Source organism: Convolutriloba macropyga, chromosome 3, assembly GCF_964194025.1.
Source record: "Convolutriloba macropyga chromosome 3, txConMacr16.3, whole genome shotgun sequence".
Classification (NCBI taxonomy): Eukaryota; Metazoa; Xenacoelomorpha; order Acoela; family Convolutidae; genus Convolutriloba; species Convolutriloba macropyga.
This window is the reverse complement of record NC_134470.1, coordinates 56,816,471-56,841,173: the sequence shown is the minus strand read 5'-3', so window position 1 is coordinate 56,841,173 and position 24,703 is coordinate 56,816,471. Positions and strand designations below refer to the sequence as shown.

Sequence of the window (24,703 nt, the reverse complement as noted above, 5' to 3'; positions counted from 1 at the left end):
AGATAAACCCTGGAGAAACTTTGACACCCACTGATGAGATCTTTTTTCAATTGATGACAGGGAGTTGAATGAGTTTGGTGGTTCGAATGAGATAGTGTCTATATAGTTTTCAGTTGCAATAGCAAGTTCTTTTATTATGAAACCAGACTTTTTATCACGAAAACCTTCAAAGTCAATAACAACCGGTCGTAGTGTTAACATTCCAATAAACTGAATAAATTATTTTTGAAAGTTTTAACATACAAGCAAAAAGCAATACCCGTCACTTGACCAAGACACTCGTTTGTGACTGGACATGGTAAAACATAAGAATAACCAGGTTCTTCTCACTATATTCAAAAACAAAATCGGAAGCGGCGTGGAGTATGGCATGTAATCTGAATATTTTTAAACTTTTGAATTATTTGTCTAACGAAGAATTATCAATACCAATCAAACCTCCGTACGGTCGCAACTTCAACGCAATATCCAAATCAAGATCCGGATCAAGGTAGAGACAAGTTGCTAAAAAATACAAAAATCGTTGTCTATATTGTGTATAATCTTTTTTCAAACCTTTGTAAATCTCATGAATACTTCTCAAATCAACCGTTGCAATAGTTGCCATTTGATCTATGCACACATTCTCCCAATAATTATCAATTTTTGCTAACAATTGACCAAAACCACTTAATTACACGTCTAAATATCACATCATAACCCCCTCCCTCTATTAGGGTAGTAAGAATACTTTTTACATGTAGCGTTAAATTCAAATGGCAAACGACCAAACTAACGCGGAATAGAACAATCCAAACGGCAAAAAACTGCAGGCGGAAAGATTTTATCCCGCCTAGCCTATTCCCACTTAACCGCCACTACCTATTATCCTATGGTTAAGAGTCGAATGATAACCCCCCTTTCTTTACGTAGGTATTATATACTACTGATAATTGATGAAAGCAGATATATCTCATATTTTTTGGTAAGAAAAGAGTGTACAATTTTTGAGCTTTTTTGATATTTTGTGTCCAACTTATATACAGTTGTAAAACGATTGTAACGAAACCATCAACCTAAATGGGTTGAATAAGAAAAAATTTTTGGAAATGGCCGCGATGGCATTTTTCCTGTAATCGGTAATTATGAACTCCTGTACTATAATTTCTTGAAATTTTTCGAAACATTCTTTTTCAAAGTTTCGAAAAAAACATTCCTCTTATCATTGATTTTCCTCAGTTCTCAAGCCGAAAAATGCACAAAGAAGTTGTATTTTAAAATTCTCTGGAGTTCCTTAACAAACATATATGTAGGAACGGAGGGGTGCTGTTTGAAGAGTTCCCTCCTCCATCAAGACGAAACTTCCATCAAGACGGTGCTGTTTTAAAAGTTCCGTCTCCCATCAAGACCGATTTTCCATCAGGAGTGCAATTTCCTAATGAATTAGAAAATTGTGATCATCTAAAATTTTTGTCTAAGAATCTTCATTGAAAACCACGTCCAAAGTCTTGGGTATTGCTGGTAAAATTAAATATCTTCTATTTGGAGTTTCAAAAAATCTTCTATTTTTTATTTCAAAAAATTTGAATTCAAAATCTTGCAGGATTCATGCACGAAGGTGCAAAATCTTGCAAATTCTTGCAAGAAGATTTCAATTATTGCCAGAACCTTTCAAGAAAAATGGAAGATTTGTGCATTCTTGCGAGATTTTAAAATTGTTAACTACTAGGGCTAGGGAGTACTTTTAAACTAAAAGAAATCTTACCAGATGAAGCGAGAACGGAGTACAATCCTTGTGTGTAGCTGAGGTTCTTGTTACCCCCGAACAAGTAACTCATCAAACGACTGAACCCACACCCGGGCAACACACTGATCAACATGGCCGTTACCACATCACGGTTCTCCAGGCCGAATGTGGCACACAGACCAATCGCCACCTGAAAACAAGCATTCATCGAATCTCTTCCATTTGTGCCCCCAGTAGGTTATGCTAGCCGAGATACCCCACACGTGCCTTTACATAGCAAATCATTATGTAAAAAGGTGACACGTGCGCCTGGGGCTGCCAATGATACGCACCCACCAAACCAGACGGGGAGTTTTGTAGCACCAACGATAAAAGTCCTTAGCACCATTTAGAAACAGAATTTTTAGTTTCTGTCTAACTAACTGGAAGAGATCGCATCTCACACTCTCATCTGAGAGTTTCTCCATATCTTTTGCCAAATTTTATCACAATCTCCACGCATAAATTTTTAACACATAAGGATGGTGCTGACCTACTTTTGATTTTGAACAAGAAATTCCATTTCTTCAATAGAAAACAATCTCAATTTGTTTAATAAATTGCTTTAATAAGCTTTGAAGCTTCGGCAACATCGCCTTTTTGTGAAAAAAAGGCTGTTTTCAGATAAATTCTGTTTTAGATTGAACTCAAGATGAAATCCGAGACCTAAGACGGGTGCTAGCCAAACCCACTTGGGTAGAAGACAGGAGTTCAAAAAGTCCGGATCAAAAGGTGGGTAATGGCCACACGGTTAAAACTTTGACCACCCTTGGGGAGTCCGAACAGACTTTAGTCACTATTGGCCAGACCAAAGAGATCTCTGTCCAGATCGCCAGCCAGACTAAACAGATCCAGGCGCCACAGTCTCCCTGGGACCTCATCCTGGTAATATAATTGTTAATAACTCACGAGTGGGTTTGCGATATATCTGACGATGACGGGCAACATCCTCTGTCTGAATCTCTTCCAATCTTTCCTCCACCACTTGGGATGGTTCTCCAGTCCAATTATGAACATATTCAGCAACACCTGAATCAGTAATAGGAATCTATCTCACAGTCAAATCAGGCCAATGTAATCAAAGTCTTGTAATTATATTAGCAAAACATATTAGCTTAGTTGAGGATTAGAGATACTTTTAATGCGAATAATAGATACCTAAATTGAGCGGAAACGTGCTACAAGATTTGTAACCTATTTTTCGATTTAAAAGTTCTTTTATTTTGCAAAATTGGCGGAACCCCTTTTCCGAAAAGTAAGATACAAAGGATGTCTCCTAATTTCCTTCATTTTATGTATCTAATTTCCGAGCGAATTTTAATAAGGCGGAAATTTTGGGGTGGAAATTTTGCGGTGTAATGAAGTCTTCTGATTGGATTGTTAAATACCAAGACTAAAAGAAGTTATTTTCCCAACTTTTGACTCGAGGGATGCAAAATAGTTTCTTTAGGTCTGATGACCTAGAGAAACGATTTTGCATCCCTCGAGTCGTTGGAAAAATAACCTCTTTTGATCTTAGTTTTCAATAAACCGATTGCAAGACTACGATTATAGTTTGCTAATTATACATTAGTTTATGAAGATCATGCGATATTATATATTTACCTGATTATAATCCTAATATCTTGTCCGATTATTGAACACTAAGATCAAAAAAGTTAATTTCACAATAACTGACCAAAAAACGCAATAATCAAGGATAATTGAAAACCAAGGTCAAAAGACTTCAACTTCCCATCTATTATGCAAAAGGACACTTTAGGTATTTTGGAATTTAACATCTTGACACAATTCTAACCATTGCAAATGTCATGTAGAAGAACATTTTCTGGGCTATTCCATCATAGGGCAGAATCATCACTTGTCTGGAGAGAGAAAAGGAATCATTGTTAGGAAGAAGATGGTACAAAGTGGACACTTGAGTAGAGGATTCGTCATGAGGATACCCATAACTAGATCCACTATTTCCGTTTATTGGCGGCGGATTATTGAGGTGTTGGTGGATTTGGGGATGCGTTGGAGGAGCGTCGTGGTCGCAGAATCCACTCGTTATTGAAAATCCCATCTCTGCGAATCCTGCAATTTTCAAAAGGGATACAGTTTATTTTAATTTTGATCCAGCCGGTCACAATAGACCGAAAAATGTTGCCAATTTTGTAACCGTCAATCATTTTGATGCGAGCTACGCCATGCTGAGATAATTTGACCAAAGTCAGCCGATCCAACTCTCTCTGTCGAAAGGAGTGGGGGGGGGGGGGGGTACAATCAGAAGAAACGAGAGGGGTGGCTGTTCGAGCAACAGGAAGAAATACACACAGTAAGAATTGTATTTTGGTATATTAGACTTTGCATGAGCCTCTTAAATATATGCCAGACATAGAGAAAAAGTTTTTCTGCTTTCATGCCAACAATAGAATTGCATTACCTGACAAACAGCTCCCTAATTGAGAGGACCCAACAAAAACGTCGATAAATTTGTAAGAAATTTTTGGTATGTTCGGTTTCAGACGTAAGAAAACGTCGGTACGTTTGGTTTGTGCGGTATTGTCGGTTTTGAACGTAAGAAAGATTTGGTATCATCGTTTTTGGAGGCATGAGATCGTCGGTATGTCCAATAGAAAATTTTGATTTCTCTGTTTATAAGGTAGTTAAACGTAATGATAGCGTTCTTTTTGCAGGAAGTTCAAACGTACTTTTTAGAGAAAAATTTTGAAAGAATGTCCAAAAACATTGAAAATTCTTCTTTAGCTCATTCACAAAACTAATTGAACAAATATTAATTTCTTTGTTATTTTTGAATTCAAAAATAAAAAAACATACTTGTTGAACATTGATAAGAGTTCTGTTGATTAATTCACATTTACTGAGTTTGGACATAAATTCTTGGTGTTTACCAGAAAATTGTGGTTAGTTGGTTACGTTGGCAGCCGAACAGAGCGACTGGTTTTGTTCAGTCAGTCTGCTTTTAAATCCCAGAGGATAAAAGTTCAAGGCAGTTCTCTCAACAATACCGAACCTCTCTTTCGTTTAAGAACGACGATACCGAATCTTTCTTATGTTAATTACTGAAGGAAAACGATGATGCCGACGAAAAAATCGTAGAAACTTTCGTCTTTTTTGGGCTAGAAAAATACGACGATACTGACGATTTCCTACGTTTAAAAACCCAATATTTCTTGACTAGGGCTCCTTTTACCAAGCTTAAATACCCGCTCTTGTCGCGGTTTTCAGTCGAACTTCTCTAACCGGTTTTTCTAACCGTAAATCTTGGCTCTTAAGAAGTTCCGTACCTAAATTAGCTTTTAAGTAATTATAACAGAACTCGACAAATCTCGATTTAGGCTTACTGAAACTGTTACCATTCAAAACATTGAAAGTTCTGAAAAAAGCTTTCTATCAGATCACGTTCATTTGCCAATGTTTATTGCGACAAACTAGGCCGGTACCTGTCCAGAAACTCCTGATTGGAATGACGTCTCTGACCAGATGTCTGGAAGGAAACAGAGGAATAGAGTGGTTCCCATTCACATCCAGCATTGTCGGGTCGCTCGGGTGAACTCGTAAGCAGGCATTCTCACTCGTAGTGTAGTTGAAATCTATAAAGCCATCCGAGTTCTCCGTAATGTCTAATTTGTCCAAATCACAGATTGAAATATTAACAACAGATGCTGAAATAATGGGACCTGTTTCCTTATCTCACCGAAGGAATAGAACAATCTATTATTCATACTTAAAACAATTTTACTGCTACATAGTAAATACAATTGTCTATCCGGCCGGGTTAAGGTGCGGGTGGTGAAAAAATGCTAAAGTTGAAAAAAGAAGTTGATAAAAGTTGTGCGTTGAAAAAAAGCACCGCTAAAAATGGGCATTCTATCAAAAATTTACAGCTAAATTAACCGCAATGGTCACAAGTTTACCATTTTGCCGTATTTACGGACGATTTGCATAAAAGATTTTCATCATCATTTACCGCAGCTGTTAACTATTTAGCTATGAAACCTCGAATTGGGTAGTTCGGCCTGTTATTTAGCTTTATAAACAACTATCAACGCAAAAATGTGAACTGCTCTGTTCACACAGATATCTAAGTACAAATTCTTGTTCACGGAGAGAAAAAGGAAACAGATGCCTGAGTTGTTCAACCCCCAGGAGAAGAAATTAGGCGAATGATGTCTCGATTTGTGATGAAAGACGTCATTAAATGCGCTTTGCAAGTCAATACTTCTTTTACTCATTATTTTCTTTTCTTTTCTAATGAGTTGGTTTCAAATAAAATCTATGCTGGCTTGCGTTGTTAAATTGTATCTCTTTATAACTCGCAAAGTCTACGCAGCAGAATTTTGTGTTGCAGTTTATTGATAAGCGTTTTGAATTGTACTTAAAAATTTTTGTACCGATTTGAAGATTGTGGTTGCATAGAACATAGGAGTTGTTTGAGCCATGATTGCTGTTTAAATTGACTGATCAGCTTAGAACAACTTTCCAATTGCTTGATATGAAACTACTGACGATTTTCACGACTTGTGTCTTTTTTAGTCCACGAGTATTTTGAAGAAACAACATTGTCACTCGCAAATACTTGCAATTAGTCATAGAGTGGTAATAATTGAGAAGTACGTTTTGTAAAGAAATAAAAACTTTTCAAAATCAGCTATTTTAAGATAGTTTACATGAGCAAGTTTCAACGCGTGCTCAACGTGTTTCAATTAGTTAACAACAGTTCTCATTACATCAATATTATTGTTGGCAGAGTTTGCAAAAATGGTTGTGGGCAGTTCCACAAAAGTAGCATTTATACTTTCTGCGGCTCAGTTGAAAAAAGCGTCATTTAAGAGTAAAAATATAAACAAGAGTTCGTCAAAAAAAATTGCAGCTTAATTTCAAAATGCTGTCAGCGAGTGTGATATAAGTTAAAAGGGGTTGCCTGAGTCGATTTTCTTGCAAAAAAAGTTTTCAGTAATTTTAAATTATATCACACTCGTTGACAGTATTTGCCCCTGTTCAACTTCTACGTCCACCTGTTTTTGTCCTATAAATGTTTGTTTTAATGATTTGTCACCACGTTGCTCTTGTCGACTGTAGGAAATTTTAGTTGGAATAATGAATTGATTCGAGTAATCAATTAACATCAAATGAATGATCAAGAAATATAATATATAACAAATATAAATCAAAATTCAACCGTAGTTTTATTATAAAAGATGGTTCACAGCTTTAACTTTGTAACAAAATTCACAACTAAAGACCTACTATTCTCTATCACAAGAAGATTCTCAGCACAAGAAGTACTCCAAAAAGCTATCAATTAGAGCACTTGATCTAACTGCGACTCTCCGGTGTTCTCTATTGTTCTGATTTCCAATCGCACAAACCCGAGTTCTGGTTTTATCAAGTAAATTCAACTCTCTCAATAATTTTTTTTGTGTTATCTTAACTTCTCTAAAGGTTTGCTCCTAAGCTACAGCTCTGTTATGGTACTGTTTTGGTAATGTTTTTGGTTCTACTCCTCAGTAACTAACCAAGCTGCAACTTACAAAAAAGTTCATCAAAAAATCTGTTCAGTTCGCTTTATGGACCACATTGGTTATGACCTTCCTACGTAAATTTTGTTATGACTTCAAAAGAACAATTGAATGATCTGAACGCCTTCTTTTTACACTGCTGGCTTCTACTCAAGCTATTTAAACTAAAACGAAAGCTGTATCAGACTTATGACGCTACCAATTAATCAATCGGTCAACCACTCAAATCAAGAGCTTAAGCCTTCTTTGGAAGTTTAAAGTCCCCCACGGTATCTATAAAACAAATTCCCCGAAAGTGACAACGGAGAAACTTGCCCCACGATATGCACTAACTACCTACCAAGTTTGAACACACTGAGTTAAACACCAGATGATAACTAACTTTTATAAATTTGGTCCCCCTCAGAAAATCAATATTGCTCCTGCTCAAATTCAACGTTCACCCGTTTTTGTTCCATAATAGTCTGGTTTGCCAAATGACTTTGAATTGCTAGCCAACAGATTTATTAACAATTTGTAGGAAACCGATTTTCGAAATTCAAGCTCTATCACTTTCAATTGCGACACTTTTGTGATTTAAGTATTCCCAAATTCCTCAAATGCACAAAAGCTAGTAGCGAATAAACTATAATTCACATGATTACAATCATTACTTGCAGCAGTGACCAAAACGGCGGCATCACAGAGGTTATGCTCTGGTCTGTATTTTGAGATTGTTTTGAATAGATTTATCACTATTTTGGTGTAACGTTTCAGCTGAAAACTCTGAGCTACAGTTGAAGATATTTCATGTTAACCTGTTTCATTGACATCTGATTAGAATTTCAATTAAACTAACCTAGAGCAATGACTACTTTTGCAATTTTAGCTTTTGACAACAATTATGTTATGCATTTTAAACACTTTTTAATACAATTTGAGCACTTTGACCAATTTTATTATACATTTTTATCTTTCTCAGTACATAATATTAGCGCATCCCGCAATCATCTTGCTCGTTTAATCCCTAAAACAATTTCAGCATATTCAACCTAAATTATACATATTGTAAGCATTTGCCGTGGATCAATTTCAAAACTTTTACCTCTTTACTTTCTTACTGTCAACATTTTCCTGCATTACTTTCAATACCTATAACTTTTAGGTTAAACCATTTCAGTATATTCAGCAACTATATTTCTTATTTTCAAAAATATTCATGCGCAATTTCAGCTCCTTCAGGACTTAATTTACATATTCTCAACATCTCCCATGAACACATTCACCACTTTCAACCCTTATCTTACTCGCTAAAAAACATTGAAAAAGAAAAAAATAAAAAAACTAATTACAAAAGGGTAACCAAAAAACAGCGATTAGGCAATAATAATAGTATTAATAAAAAAAATAATTATAATAAAAAAAATTATTTCAATTAAAATGGTAAATTAATACATCAATAGGGTATACAAGGAGGCTGTGTACTGTGCGTTCGCACATAAAGTTGCGTCACCACTCATCCACTTTTTCGAATTAATTTTTCATCCAATCAGGAGGAGATAGAAAACTTTCAAAAAGACAAGACAAACACGAAACTTCAAATACCAACAAATTTTAAGTACATTCAAAAATCATTGTCAATATTTAAAACAAAACACAATAACCAAATCAAAATGGCATCAGACTGTGGGAGCATCGTTTATACCTCTTGGAGAAGCAATTGAGACATGTCATTATCCAGAAAATTAGCCGTTAAAACTATAAGGAGATCATAGAGAACATAAAATATATTCAATTGCGCATCTTTTTGCTATCAAACCGAAACGGATTACCACATAAGAGTAATATGGTGGCAAGGAAAAAACCAAATTCAAAAAGGGGCCGATTTCCACAAATCGTAATCTTAATATGAAAAAGCGTTGTGTTAGAGTCAAAAAGCCAATAATTGAAAATAAAATACTTTAAAAAGTTGGAACTTAAGCTCGCTAGAAAGAGGATGCAATCTTTCTTCGCAGATACTAGCTAAATATTGACGGTAGTAAGATAAAATGTGTTAAAGTTCGATGAGTAACTGATTTAAAAAAACTCCGAAATTAACAAGAAACAAAACCTGTCAAATAAAAATAAAAACACATTCTCATACCCCTTTTTAAAAGCCAATTGAGTAGTGAGACTAAGTCAAAAGGCTATAAAAACAATTGTGGACAGAATTCAAATTTTTGCAAACAAATTTACAAAATACGAAATTGAAAACATGAAAAATTTGAGACACGATCGAACTTATGACCAAAGTATATAACTATCATTATTTTGGTGTACGGCTCAGCATCTGGCTGATATTACCTGTTGAAAATGAGACTAAGTAGCACGATAACAAAATCAAGAACAAAAACGGGTAGTTTCAGAAACATATTACTTTTCAAAATTATTTAATATGAAATTCATTGAACATTTATTTAAAAACTAAAGTCACTAAATTTCAAATATACATTAAAGGGAAGGGCTTTCTGAGTTTTCTTTATGCGGAACAAGTTGAAAAAATACAGCGACACATGCACGTCAAAACTAAAACTTTAATAAAAAGTCTTAAAAATAATTTGTTAGAGAACGATGTCGCAGCCCTCAAAGCCAAAAAAAATCAGCAACACCTTTAATTATGTTCTATTCTCCATCTTTCCGAGGATAATTGCCGTTGTCATTAATAGCATTATTTTCGTTGAAACAAAAAAACGAATCATTAAAATGCGCAAACGTTTAAAATCACATTTTTTTGTGAAAACTGATGGGTTCAAAGCCAAGATACCATTAATCAAAAAAGAAACCAACATAAAAGTTAATATTTCTTTCACCCAGATATTATTATTCTGTCTTTAAGGAGACACAACTACAAATCGTCACAAGTAAGATGAAAAATGCAAGATTCAAAAGATCAGTGATGATTCTAAAAAAAACAAAATCATAAGTGCCATGAGATATCAAATGAAAATACGACTTAATTTTTTCGTGCAAAATATAGAGGCCTTTTGAACTTAAATTTCAGCTAAATTGATTTGAATTAGGTAGACTAAATTAACAGATGCCGATAAAACAAAAAAACTCAGAAAAATAAGATATCTTTCAAATTAGTATAAATAATTTTCAAAGCAATAAAGACAATGATTTCGTCGTGAAAACCAAACATATAACAAGTTCATTTTTGCACTGTTTTAAACCTGCACTGTTTTAATTTTTGCACTGTTTTAATTTTGAACTCTTTTTTCATAATAAAGGCATAACGAAGAAAGATTACGAAGTTATGTGAAAAAATATAAGGTCCAATACGGTCTGAATTGTTGCATAATGTAAGAGTGCCCGAAGCGATCAAAACAAACCCTGATAGGGTGGCGCGTCCACCTAAAACACCTAGTTGTCCCAAAAATTTGATAATTTTGCAATTGAAATAAATTTAATAAATGGTGCATTTCAGATAATTATCTACATTTCAGATTAAAAATAAATGGTGCATTTCGGATAATTATATATATATATATATATATATATATATATATATAATATATATATATATATATATATATAGACATATATAGGTAAAATGGCGGAAAAACTACAATATTTTGATCCAGCAGTTTTTGCAGAGAAAACTGCACTAAAACTACCCCTTTTTTGAATTTTAAGAAAGTGGTGACAGCAGTTTACCAGTGTCTAATTTGGGCAAACTAGAGGAAAGTGGGCTAAAAATAACGGATTTGATTTTATTTTTGATGAAATGTTCTGTAAAAATAGGCAAAAAATTTTTTGCAGAAAACTCGGTTGAAACTATTCACCAACCTTACCGTTTTCCCTAAAACTCAACCAATATTACTTTTGTTGTCAATTTTAAAAAAAGTAACGGCAAAATTGGCAAAATTTTGGTAAATAATTACTGAAAATGAAAATTAAAAAAACGCAGATATGCCTGCTACTCACAAATCTTTAAACTTGGGTATAATGAAATATCGATTTTAAGAAAAATCTTTTTATTTTTATATTCAACGCTTGACAAGCTTTCTAATGATACCGCTCACATTTTTGCCAATAAAATACAAGTGATTATAATATTAAATAAATAATAAAATTTAATAAATATTAATAACAATAGAAGAAATCAATAAAATTAATAAAGATGATAAAAATACTAATAGTAATGAAAAGACAAATAATAAAAAAATATTAAAAAATTTAAAAATAATAACACTAGTAAGAATAATAATAGTTATTGTGCCGGAATAACACCGACCAATAAGAATATTGAGACTGACTATGATCGACAGTGAAAGTAATAACGCAAGCAAGATTGAACTGAACTAAAATCAAACCGAATTTATTTCCCTCTTTTTGGACACCATGTGCGCTTAACTACAGCGCTCCGATCGGAGCTTACCAAGAATGATTGGTGCAACCAGTTAAAAATAAATGCGCAGAGCGCAACGTACACATTTTTACAGACGGAATTAGAATAAATATAATAGTACAGGAACTTTATGAGTGCTTATAATAATACTTTCAAGTTCTTGGTTATTATGCGAGCTTGGTGTTCACCACACTCTCCATCAAAGAAGAATCAGTGTGCTGATTCTTGTGTTGTCCCGGATTTGGCGTTTTCGCTTGTGCTGTGTTCCGAAGTGTTGGGGTTGGTTTCTGGGATGAGCGGAGTGCATTCCATGGGAGATTCTGGGTCTGAATTGATTTCCTGAGTGGGAAATAATTGAATCGAGGCCGTGTGAATTGACGGGTTAGACTCTTGTGTGTCGGAGGATAGAAAAACAATGGACTGTCCGAAAGGTGACAGGTTGGGATTGACCGATAATTTGGGCCGCGGAGGTGTTTCGTCTGAAGTATCAACTAGATCAATAACCGTTGTTTCGTTGTTGGCTGGCAACCTGGGTAATTGGGAAAGTGTATTCTCAGTTCGCAACTTCTTTGAGGTTGCCTGGGCGTTGGAATTAGGTGTTGCGGTGATGTTATGCTGGTGATTGGGCGATCACTGAGACTGTTGTTTTGCTGGGGTTGCCGTCATGAAGTCTGCGACATAGGATGAGGTTGCAATAATATAAGGCTTATTCCCTGGGAAGCGCGATTGAAAAATCTGTGTGGTCGGCTTTTTCTTTAGTTCCGATTTGTCGATTGGCTTTTGTGAAAGTTCGAAAACTTCACTTTGGTTTAATGATGCAATCTTGGCTTTTGTCACTTTCGTCTTGGCTGTTTTGCGTGCTGCTGAGATAGTGGCTTTTTTCCGAAAGTTCTTCCGGATGCCCTTCTCGGCTGTTTTAGAAGACTTTCTCTTTGTAGTGTTCTTCGTAGGTTGCGTACGTGGCAGGCGATTGATGGGGGATAAACTCATCGAGCAAGTTGCTGTCGTGAATGTGGTAGGTCCGGGATTGTCGATTAGGGAAGATGTACCCTGTTGTGGATGCGTTCAAGTAGGTCCCCTTGGAGTTGAAAAGAGACCTGGGGCCTCACGATTCTGTGCGGTCTCCAAGCGGGCGTCTTTTCTCAGTTGTAAACAGAATTTTTCTATCTTAGGTTTGTTCCTGTTATATTCCCCTACAGTTTTGCCAGCAACAAAATTTATTAAACGAAGTTTTCGTTCCGGGGTCTAGGTTTGATTTCTGTGGAAATAGCTCTGTTGTTGTTGCGTTCTACTGTATTCTTACGATTATCTCTTTGGATGGTTATGGTGTGGGGATTATAGTCTACGGTTGATCGGTCTGTTGTTAGTGATCATAAAAGTTTTAAGGTTCCCAGTGGTTTTGGATTTCGTCTCCTAGTGGTTACCTGCTAAGTTACGTCTAGTTTGTTCTATTTTTGTTGTTTTATCACCTTTTTGGAATTCGAATCTAGAGGGAATTATTGTACGCCTATTGATGGAAATGAGTGGAACGTCATTCGAACCCGATGTCTGCGGTCCCTGATTCCCTCGGTGAGGTTGAGTCGTTGGGCGATTGTTGGGTCCTGTATCTGATATCCAGATTTGTTTCCTAATTCGTCTCCCGGTCCCAAACGGCTGCAGGGGTTAGCGTGGGTTTTTAGAGCAGTCGTTTTTCTAGCTAGAACGATTTTTTTAATGTTTGATAGACTATCGCTTGTAGATTTTGTTAGTAGGTTAGAAAATTCTGTGTTTCAAGGCCTACCGAAGTGTGCCTCGAAAGGGGAAATCTTTGTTATTGGGATTAGCTTAATTGATTCTGATTCTATAATTTTTAAAAGTTTTTCTGCTATTATAGTGTTAGTCCACATGGCGTCAATGTTCATGGCCGTCAGACTTCTTTTAGTGCCTGGATTAAACGTTCGGCCATGCCTGATGCCTAATGATTGTGTGTTGGCGAGAAAATTCGTTTGATTTTTTTTTGTCCTAACAGAAGATTTTGAAGGGCCTTGAACTGAAGGCCTGTGCTTGATCGCAACGCGGTATTCCGTCAAATGAGCAGTATCGATTTAGAAAATCAATCGCTGTTTGTGTATCTCAATTATTGTGTAAAGGCTGCCGGATATCTAGAATACTGGTTTATGAAGACTAAAATATATTGTTCGGTATTAGGGTTTGATGAATCAGTTCTTGGAGCCGAATGGAGCGTCTTGATTGGCTGAGATTTTAAGTTTTGTTTCTTCGTTGAGGAGTGTGATTGTGAGCTCTTGAATTCTGTTTATTACAAAGAGTTCGTCATCCAAACTGATTGGGGGAGTTTTTAGAGTGGGTTCCTGCTCAAATAATCTGTAAACCTCATTTCGTTGCCAGGTGCATGATGTATGGTAAACGTATACGGTAGTAATCTATCTACCCATCTAGTGAGCCTACTTTGGCGGGATTTAATGCCCCTATTAGATTTTAGAAGGGAGGGCTGTGTGGTCCGTAATGAGTTCGAATGTTGAACCTAATAATAATTATTAAAAATGTTCTTTAGCCCATGATACGGAGAGTAGTGCTAGATCGTTTGTACTGTTTGCTAGCTCCATTTCGTTAAAGAAACGACTGGCGTAGCCTATGGAAAACCGCCCCTATGGGTTTTGTTGTTCGAGTACTGCCCCTAGGTTTTTGTAGCTCGCTTCACGTTTTCATCGAATACTTTTTTGTTTGTTGGAGTCTCTTTATCTGTCATTTGTGGGATTTGTATTTTTATGTTTTCGAGAGCTTTCGTGTGAAAATAGTTCATTTTAGATGTTTTTTTGTTGAATTTATTTTCCTTTTTTAACAGTAGCCAAATCGGTTCAAGTAGACTTGCGAGGTTGGGGATGAATTTAATTAATTGTTGTATTGTACCCATGAGGGATTGAACTGCATGATGCAATCTTGGCTTTTGTCACTTTCGTCTTGGCTGTTTTGCGTGCTGCTGAGATAGTGGCTTTTTTCCGAAAGTTCTTCCGGATGCCCTTCTCGGCTGTTTTAGAAGACTTTCTCTTTGTAGTGTTCTTCGTAGGTTGCGTACGTGGCAGGCAATTGATGGGGGATAAACTCATCGAGCAAGTTGCTGTCGTGAATGTGGTAGGTCCGGGATTGTCGATTAGGGAAGATGTACCCTGTTGTGGATGCGTTCAAGTAGGTCCCCTTGGAGTTGAAAAGAGACCTGGGGCCTCGCGATTCTGTGCGGTCTCCAAGCGGGCGTCTTTTCTCAGTTGTAAACAGAATTTTTCTATCTTAGGTTTGTTCCTGTTATATTCCCCTACAGTTTTGCCAGCAACAAAATTTATCAAACGAAGTTTTCATTCCGGGGTCTAGGTTTGATTTCTGTGGAAATAGCTCTGTTGTTGTTGCGTTCTACTGTATTCTTACGATTATCTCTTTGGATGGTTATGGTGTGGGGATTATAGTCTACGGTTGATCGGTCTGTTGTTAGTGATCATAAAAGTTTTAAGGTTCCCAGTGGTTTTGGATTTCGTCTCCTAGTGGTTACCTGCTAAGTTACGTCTAGTTTGTTCTATTTTTGTTGTTTTATCACCTTTTTGGAATTCGAATCTAGAGGGAATTATTGTACGCCTATTGATGGAAATGAGTGGAACGTCATTCGAACCCGATGTCTGCGGTCCCTGATTCCCTCGGTGAGGTTGAGTCGTTGGGCGATTGTTGGGTCCTGTATCTGATATCCAGATTTGTTTCCTAATTCGTCTCCCGGTCCCAAACGGCTGCAGGGGTTAGCGTGGGTTTTTAGAGCAGTCGTTTTTCTAGCTAGAATGATTTTTTTTAATGTTTGATAGACTATCGCTTGTAGATTTTGTTAGTAGGTTAGAAAATTCTGTGTTTCAAGGCCTACCGAAGTGTGCCTCGAAAGGGGAAATCTTTGTTATTGGGATTAGCTTAATTGATTCTGATTCTATAATTTTTAAAAGTTTTTCTGCTATTATAGTGTTAGTCCACATGGCGTCAATGTTCATGGCCGTCAGACTTCTTTTAGTGCCTGGATTAAACGTTCGGCCATGCCTGATGCCTAATGATTGTGTGTTGGCGAGAAAAATCGTTTGATTTTTTTGTCCTAACAGAAGATTTTGAGGGGCCTGGAACTGAAGGCCTGTGCTTGATCGCAACGCGGTATTCCGTCAAATGAGCAGTATCGGTTTAGAAAATCAATCGCTGTTTGTGTATCTCAATTAGTGTGTAAAGGCTGCCGGATATCTAGAATACTGGTTTATGAAGATTAAAGTATATTGTTCGGTATTAGGGTTTGATGAATCAGTACTTGGAGCCAAATGGAGCGTTTTGATTGGCTGAGATTTTAAGTTTTGTTTCTTCGTTGAGGAGTGTGATTGTGAACTCTTGAATTCTGTTTATTACAAAGAGTTCGTCATCCAAACTGATTGGGGTGTTTTTAGAGTGGGTTCCTGCTCAAATAATCTGTAAACCTCATTTCGTTGCCAGGTGCATGATGTATGGTAAACGTATACGGTAGTAATCTATCTACCCATCTAGTGAGCCTACTTTGGCGGGATTTATTGCCCCTATTAGATTTTAGAAGGGAGGGCTGTGTGGTCCGTAATGAGTTCGAATGTTGAACCTAATAATAATTATTAAAAATGTTCTTTAGCCCATGATACGGAGAGTAGTGCTAGATCGTTTGTACTGTTTGCTAGCTCAGTTTCGTTAAAGAAACGACTGGCGTAGCCTATGGAAAACCGCCCCTATGGGTTTTGTTGTTCGAGTACTGCCCCCAGGTTTTTGTAGCTCGCTTCACGTTTTCACCGAATACTTTTTTGTTTGTTGGAGTCTCTTTATCTGTCATTTGTGGGATTTGTATTTTTATGTTTTCGAGAGCTTTCGTGTGAAAATAGTTCATTTTAGATGTTTTTTTTATTGAATTTATTTTCCTTTTTTAACAGTAGCCAAATCGGTTCAAGTAGACTTGCGAGGTTGGGGATGAATTTAATTAATTGTTGTATTGTACCCATGAGGGATTGAACTGTTTGAGAGTGGTCGGGGGTTTTAGGTTTAGAAAAGAGTCCGTTGATGAGTTGATGGGTTGATGGGTTGATGCCAGAATGGGTTAATTTGTAACCTAGCTATGTTATGTTGGGTTGCGCGAATTCGCATTTTTCGATTTTGAAGGCAAAGTTTTCTTTAGGCAATCTTGTCAGGACTTTGTCTATGTCCGCTTCGTGATCTGTTGTTGACATTTTTGTGATACCTAATATATCATCTAGGAAGTTGAAATTGTTGTGAATGTTTGAATGTACGGTCTGGCGTTTTTTGGAATGTGGCGGGCATGTCGGATAGCCCGTAGAATCCATTTACGAATTCGTAAGTTCCTTTGATTTTCCATGAGTATATTAGAATTGCAATGCTTTTTGATGTCTTGGTGGAGGGGGATTTGGCTATACGCGTACTTCAGGTCTATTTTTATGAATATGAATTTGCTCGGGGAGTTTTTGTTATCTAAGATGTATTTTGCAACCGAATCCTTTAAATTATCTATCGACAGCATTTGGTATTTGTTGTTCTCTATCGAGTTGTTGATAAGTTTTGAGTCTAGGGCAATTTTGATGGATTGGTCGTGTTTTACTGTTATGACGAACGGACTTATGAATACGTTGTCAAAGCAATTGTCTAGTTTGATGATTTGTTTAGTGTCGAGTAAATGTTAAATCTTTTTGTCAACTTTGTTGGTAGGGTGTAGGGGGACTCTACGACCTTTGTGTTGGGAGGGCTCTATGTTTGGTTTTAACGTTGAATTGGCCATATGCTTTTTGGAGCTACCTAGTCAGATACATAGGTTAGGGAATTGTTTTATTATTTGGATTTGGATATGTGTATCCGAATAGATATGGTTTACGTTCATACCAGTGCGTTGGGACAGGGTGAAGCCAAGTTTTCCTCGGACGTTTCGTCCGAGCAATTTGACCGTTTGGGTCTCGACTACCAGTATTTCATTTTCCTTTTACTACCAGTTTCAGGATTTCAGGTTGAGTTGTACTGCGCCAGTTATGGGGATCTCTAGATTGTTAAAATATCTGTATCGTGGAGAGCATTTCTCGGTGTTTATCCAATCGAGTTTTTGCAGTTGCGTAATATCTGTTGGGCTTCTTCTTTGTTAAGTAAGCCTCTTGAGCTGTCTGTGTCTGCTAACCGATAAATTTCTGTGTTGTTTGGCTGAATGTTTGGTTGGTGTTTCTTTATGAATTGTTTGGGTCTGACGAAATTCACGGTGTTCCATTTATCAAAAATTTCTTGGATGTATTATGTGTTTTTTGGATCTGTTGTTTCGTGCGAGTGCTCCGTGTGGGTATCGTGCTCTGGGTTGATGGATGAATGTGTACTTGTCGGTTTTCTGATGTTTCTTACTCTTCAGATTTGTGGATCGGTTTGTTGGGAAAGTTTTTGTTGGCTTTGCATTAGCAGCTTTGCGGATCGGAACACTTTGTTGTAGTGTCCAAGCTTTTTTTCATAGGTTGCTTTGTACTTTTTTTCGCGGGGCATACTTGGAGGTGTTCTGGGGTGAGTTGTATCCCGCGTCCTCTACACGGGTACAGTAGGTTGGGTGTTCGTTGTGTTTGTTGTCTTCGAATGGGTGTACCTTGTCTTGGGTTTTGCGGTGGGGTCTGATTTCGCTGAACGAGGGATAATTGAACGGGTAATAAAAGAGGATGGCGGTTCAAATGAACCTTGATTGCTTTTTGATTCTCCTGTCCGCGTTGGCTGTTGACCGCGAATTGTAGGACTCGTGACGGGGTCCGGGTTTCCGTGAGGAGTTCTCTCTGTATGTCAGCATTGGACATGAAGGCAATGAAAAAGTCTTTTATGAGGTCGTGTTCGGTTGTTCCCAGCTCGCATTTTGCGCCGAGGGCTTTGAGATACCACGGAAATTCTGCAGCTTCACATTTCCTTCCTGTTTTCATGTGAAGAGGAGGAAGCGATCGGAAGTTGTGTTTCCTGGACGAGTAAAGGAGAGGAAGGGTTCGTGGGTGAGCTCGAAGGCGGAGATTTGGTCAATTACTGAGTGGGGAAAGCGTCGGTGGTAGGTCTTTTGATCTGAGGGGTCCATGCCGCTATCCCGAAACAATGGGATGCCCGCTGGTGAACATAATAGCAGTATTGGTGCTGATTGCGCCATGTTTTGTCGGGAGAACACCGACGAATAAGAATTTTGAGATTGACTAAGATAGACAATGAAGAGACTAATGCGAGCAAGATTGAACTAATTTCGAATCGACCACTTTTCTTTCTTTTCAGACACCATGTGCGCTTAACTATAGCGCTCCGATTAAAGCTTACAAAGGGTAACGGATGCAAACAGTAAGCAGTAAATGCGCAGAGCGCAACGTACATATATATAGACAGAAGTGGAACAAATAGAATAACGTAGGAAGTTTTTGAATTTATAATAATACTTTTCAATTCATGGTTGTTATTCGAGCTTGGGGGCTATCAAACTCACCACAATAGGAATAATATTAATAACAATAATAATAATAATAATAATAATAATAATAATAATAATAATAATAATAATAATAATAATAATAATAATAATAATAATAATAATAATAATAATAATAATAATAATATTAATAATAATAATAATAATAATAATAATAATAATAATAATAATAATAATAATAATAATAATAATACTAAAAATAATAATAATAATAAAAATAATAATAATAATAATAAAAATAATAATAATAATAATAATAATAATAATAATAATTGAGATACCGGCTCCAATTGGAACACCTAAAACTTGATCAATGTAACCAAGCTTATAAGTACTAGTATCTTTATTTATAAACTCTTATGCTATATAACTAATCTCATTTGTACTAATGTTAATCTCCAATAGGAGATGTGTGTTGCGAGTTGTTAGTTGTTCATTTTATCGCCTGTCATTTAGCAGGTAGCTAAGTTAGACCGCGCTTTCACACTTGTGTAAAGTGCAGACGAAAATAAAGCCGAAAAGATACAGTCGGTTCGTGGCCAAGAATAAATACTTGAACTTAATTCTTTTGAAAGTCAAAAGTTCACATTCAACACTGGAACATACATACACACAAATCCTGAGCGATCAGCACCTACAGTCCACTGTTATATTAGATAGGTCATATCTACCCACAGATACTAAAGTATCAGACACAGAATATCCTCCCTTCGGAGCAGACCCAAGACAGCAACTAGCGCGGGATCACATGGCGCAGTCAACTTTAAAAACTCCTCTAGGAGTACCATCATTCTGGGATGCAGGGGCAAACCCACCTACAGAATGGAACACATGGTTCGGGACGTTAAAAATGGCAATAATGGCTAGGGACAATCTACAGGTTGACAAACTCCTGAGACTAAAGCCAGCAAGAACAGAACTGCCCTACCCTACACTCCCGACATACAAAAAACAATTTGACGGGGAAACAGTAGACGAAGAGAGACAAAGAGATCACAGAAATGATCGCAGAAAAGTGGACTGGGAAAATGAGTGTAAAAAATTAGAACAAAACGGCCCAGTGATAGATAAACTCCCATGGGATGAGGCAGACCTAAAGGTCAAAAGCCTCATATACCTCTCCCTAGGAGTGGAAGGAACTAGAACATTCCACCAAAGAAACCCGAACCCGCACTCTAGAATAGAGCGGTGCACCACCAACAAACTAGTGCACGTGTTAACACTAACATTTACCCGACCACGAAACAGAACATTCGACCCGTTCCAAGGCTTTAGACAATGACCGACAATGCAACAGCTCAACGAATCCTTCGAGACCTTCTATAGCCGCCTTCGAGAACAAGGGGCACACTGCAAATTCGAACATCTCGAAGAAGACCTGATAAAAGACATATTCATATCGAATATGAAAAATTCAAACACACAAATGGAGCTCCTATCAGAAACACGTACCCCTCAACAGGCACTAAACTGCGCCGTGAATAGAGAAAGAGGACTAGCAAACCAACAAGAAATTCTCAGATCGAATAACACAAACTGGAATACAGTCTCTTATGTCCGCACAAAAAGACAAAGAACATACAATCAAAACACCCAACAAAAACGAAATCCATGCTGGAAATGCGGAGGAACATTCTCTCTAGCTCATCTACAGACATGCCCCGCAACATCAACTACATGCAGAATATGCAAAAAAGCAGGACATTATACATCATTGTGCACAGCAAAAATGCCAGAACGACGGCCACAAAACACACCACAGTCCAGCTCAGCAAAAAACTATAAACCACTAAACAAGACGAATAAGAAATATAAACCAAGAAAAAACAGAGAGCGAACAACTAGAAGAGAGCGTAGACGCGGAAGCGGCTCTATACATAAAAGAACTTCACGAAGACCGGAAAAACATAAACATAATACGCCCAACACAGTTCTTTCCACAGAAAAACAACTTCATCAACAAAGAATCAAACGGAGAATTCTGGGTAGAAACAACAACCCAGTCACACAAACTACAGTGGCTCGCAGATACTGGCTTGCCCCGATCATTCATAAATCAAGAGTTCGCACAACAACTTCAAAAGGAGGTCCAAAACATACGAATAGAAAAGTTAACAGAGAACACAATCTACAAATGCTTCAACAACAACAACATTGAAATCGAAGGAGTGCTCATCATCGACATAAAGTCAGGATCATGGACAGCAAAGAGCTGCAAAGTCCTCATTGTGAAAAACAAAACGAACAATATAATAGGCAGAGACCTACTGTCAAAATTGGGGATAACACTCAATGCTTCAAAAAACACCGGTAAGCCCGTTAACTTCATATCCCATCTCCAAACGGAGAGAAAGATAATAAAATGGGTATTCCAAAAATACCCACACCTATGTACTTGCCTAGGTCGCTCAAAAAACCACATTGCGAAATCAATTTTTAAATCGGAATATACTCCTTCCCAACACAAAGGTCGACGAGTCCCGTTGCACCTACTCGAGAAAGTCGAAAATGAGCTCAAAAAATTAATAGATGACAACCAAATCATTAAATTAGAAAAATGTTCAGACGAACTATTCATAAGCCCAGTAGTAATAACGGTTAAAAAAGACAAATCAGTCAAGATAGCATTAGACTCCAAAAAAATGAACGACGCCATCCACAAAAACAAATACCAAATGCAAGGTATTGACTACCTAATGGATACGGTAGCAGTATATATATATATATATATATATATATATATATATATCCGAAAGAAAAAACAAACTAGGAGAAAACTTTTTCTCGAAAATTGATCTAAAATACGCCTACAGACAAATACCGTTAGACGAAAACATCAAGAAACACTGTAACTTCATTACTTTAGGAGGAAAAGCTACCGTCACTTATAGATTTATTAACGGGTTTTACGGGCTAACAGATATGCCGGCAACATTCCAGAAAACAATCGACAAAACATTATATGATATAAATTCAAAACTCGCGTACCTAGACGATATCCTAATAATAACAAACGGAACATTATACGAACACGAAAAAGAATTAGACAAATTACTACACAGATTAAATGAAGAAAACCTAGCCATCAACCTACAAAAATGCGAATTCGCAAAAGAACAAATTATATGGCTCGGCTTCACAATTACTCCGAATGGAGTAACTACAACAAAACAAAAATGCGATGCTATAACAAACTTGGAAAACCCAAAAACCTTAAAAACAACTCCGTTCTTCATGGGTTGTATACATCACCTAATAAAATTCAGTCCCAAGCTAGCAGAAATATCAGAGCCAATGCGCCCCCTACTGTCCAAAGCAAACACAAAATCACAAAATAAACTAGATTGGAAAGAACATCATACCAAAGCATTCAATCAAATCAAGGACAAAATAAAACAGATAACAGAAAATAAACACTTCGATACAACGAAACAAACCAGGGTACGCTGCGACGCAAGCAAAAAAGGCCTCGGAGCCTGCTTAGAACAAAAAAACGGCAGCACCTGGGAAACAATAGCATTTGCCAGCCGTTTCCTAAATAACTTAGAATCACGATATAGTACCAATGAACTAGAACTACTAGCGGTAGTATGGTCAATGGAACATTTCAAATATCACCTATATGGATCGGAATTCATACTCCAAACGGATCACCAAGCGTTACTTACAGCACTTAAAGAAAATAGAGGGAACAAAACATATCAAAGTAGATTGACAAGATGGGTAGATAGACGACTACCATTTCACTTCTCAGTTGAACATATACCAGACAAAAACATGGGTTTTGCCGATTATCTAAGCAGAAATCCATCTGGAGATTCAATACCACCATCTGAAGAAGACAAAAACTTTGTGATAAACGTCATAGATAAATTAAAATTTACTCTCATACGCAATACACTAAATCCAAATGGAGCAATTGAAGCAACCAATCAAAACGCAGACATAAAACAAGTCAGCATTGACGTAATTAGTTCAAAGCAGAATAACAATACAGCTCCAAACGCTTTTTGCCTTAATTCGATTGAAAACAAGTTACACTCTCATTCAACATATCTTAATTCTCTAAATCCAAACAAAATCACATCAACAGATTGTTCTAACTTAGTCGCCATTACAACGCGACAAAAACCATTACACGATGCATTTCAAGTTCCAGTTCGCAAAAGATATAGAGTCCCCAATAAACAAACTCCCCAAATAGAGAATCCTCCCCAAATGGAGAATCCCGATACTGGTAAAACATTCAAAACCTCAAGCACCCAAACAGAATATACAACAAACAAAGGAAAGGGCTTAAACCCAATAGACCCAACCAAACACTCGGAACTATTTACTGCTTACAATGACCTACCAACACCATTATATCGACTAAACTTGACAAAAGTATTTTACGAAGAACTGTTATCAGAGGCGTCACAGAAAGAGCTAAAAATTATCATGGATTATGTAAAAACAGAGAATTGGGAAGATCTCAAAAAAGTAAATCCGCTCTACTACCGTATTAGAAGGGATCTTTCAGTTACCCCTACAAATTGCCTGTTACACGACAACCTGTTACACGACAACCTGTTACACGACAACCTTTAGTTATACCTTCGCGATTAAAACAGCTCGTACTGGATACAATTCACCACAATCACCCCGGCCAAGCGGGAATGCTCGCACTTGCAAAACTGATATGGTGGCCACACATTCATTCTGAGATTGTTTCCAAAGCAAAAGCTTGCAGACAATGTATAGATAAAAGTAAAAACCTTAAAGCACTAATACCCAAAACACAATTAGGACAATTACCTAGCCTAATAGAACCGAACCGAGAAATCCAAATGGATTTCGCCGGCCCCATACCGTACAAAAATACTACACAAAATAACTATATCTTAGTAACAGTAGACAGTCTCTCACGATACCCTAACGCTGAATTATTCCATAATTGCGACACAGAAACCGCAATAGACTACCTTGAACGTTACTGTAAAATACACGGTATCCCACGGTCAATTCGTTGCGATCAAGCTCAAGCGTTTAAGGCAAAAGAATTTGAAATATTTTGCAAAAACAAAAACATTAAACTAATACTAGCTCCAGCCGGAGACCACAGGGGAACTGGAATGGTAGAGAGACTAATACAAACATTAAAATGCCGCCTGGCAGTACTAGAAATAGACCCCATGTGGAGTCCCAAAACACTAAGTGCTAGGATAGCAAGGATAATTGAAAATATACGCCTCATTGCCAATAAAACAACAAAAGTTACCCCATTTGAGGCACATTTTGGCAGAAAGCCAAACACGGAATTATCCAACAAGCTAACCAAACCATCCATCAAAAACCTTTCATATAAAAAACTCAAAAATATATGTTTAGAAAAGAAATTGCTACGCCACGATGCGCTGACTCAAGAAGAAATGTGGAGAAGAGACGGAAGCTTAGAAGATGAATTGGATATCCAATACAACACAAAAAGCGCTTCCCCCACTTACATAGACTCAGACGACTCCGAAAATCAACCACTGATTTCCAAATCACCA

At 37.0% G+C, this 24,703-nt stretch overlaps 1 protein-coding gene across 1 annotated transcript in view; it reads right to left on the bottom strand.

The window, feature by feature from the left end:
- Positions 1-6,141, bottom strand: part of LOC142337158 (uncharacterized) — an 85,623-nt gene extending 79,482 nt beyond the window's left edge. Inside the window, exons 1-5 of the mRNA XM_075386265.1 lie at positions 5,898-6,141; positions 5,212-5,433; positions 3,564-3,841; positions 2,675-2,794; positions 1,745-1,916 (exon numbers count right to left, since the gene is read on the bottom strand). Of these exons, the coding sequence (XP_075242380.1) occupies positions 1,745-1,916; positions 2,675-2,794; positions 3,564-3,841; positions 5,212-5,433; positions 5,898-6,003 (898 nt within the window). The 5' untranslated portion in view covers positions 6,004-6,141. The remainder of the gene's footprint in view (positions 1-1,744; positions 1,917-2,674; positions 2,795-3,563; positions 3,842-5,211; positions 5,434-5,897) is intronic.
- Positions 6,142-24,703: the final 18,562 nt, after the last annotated feature.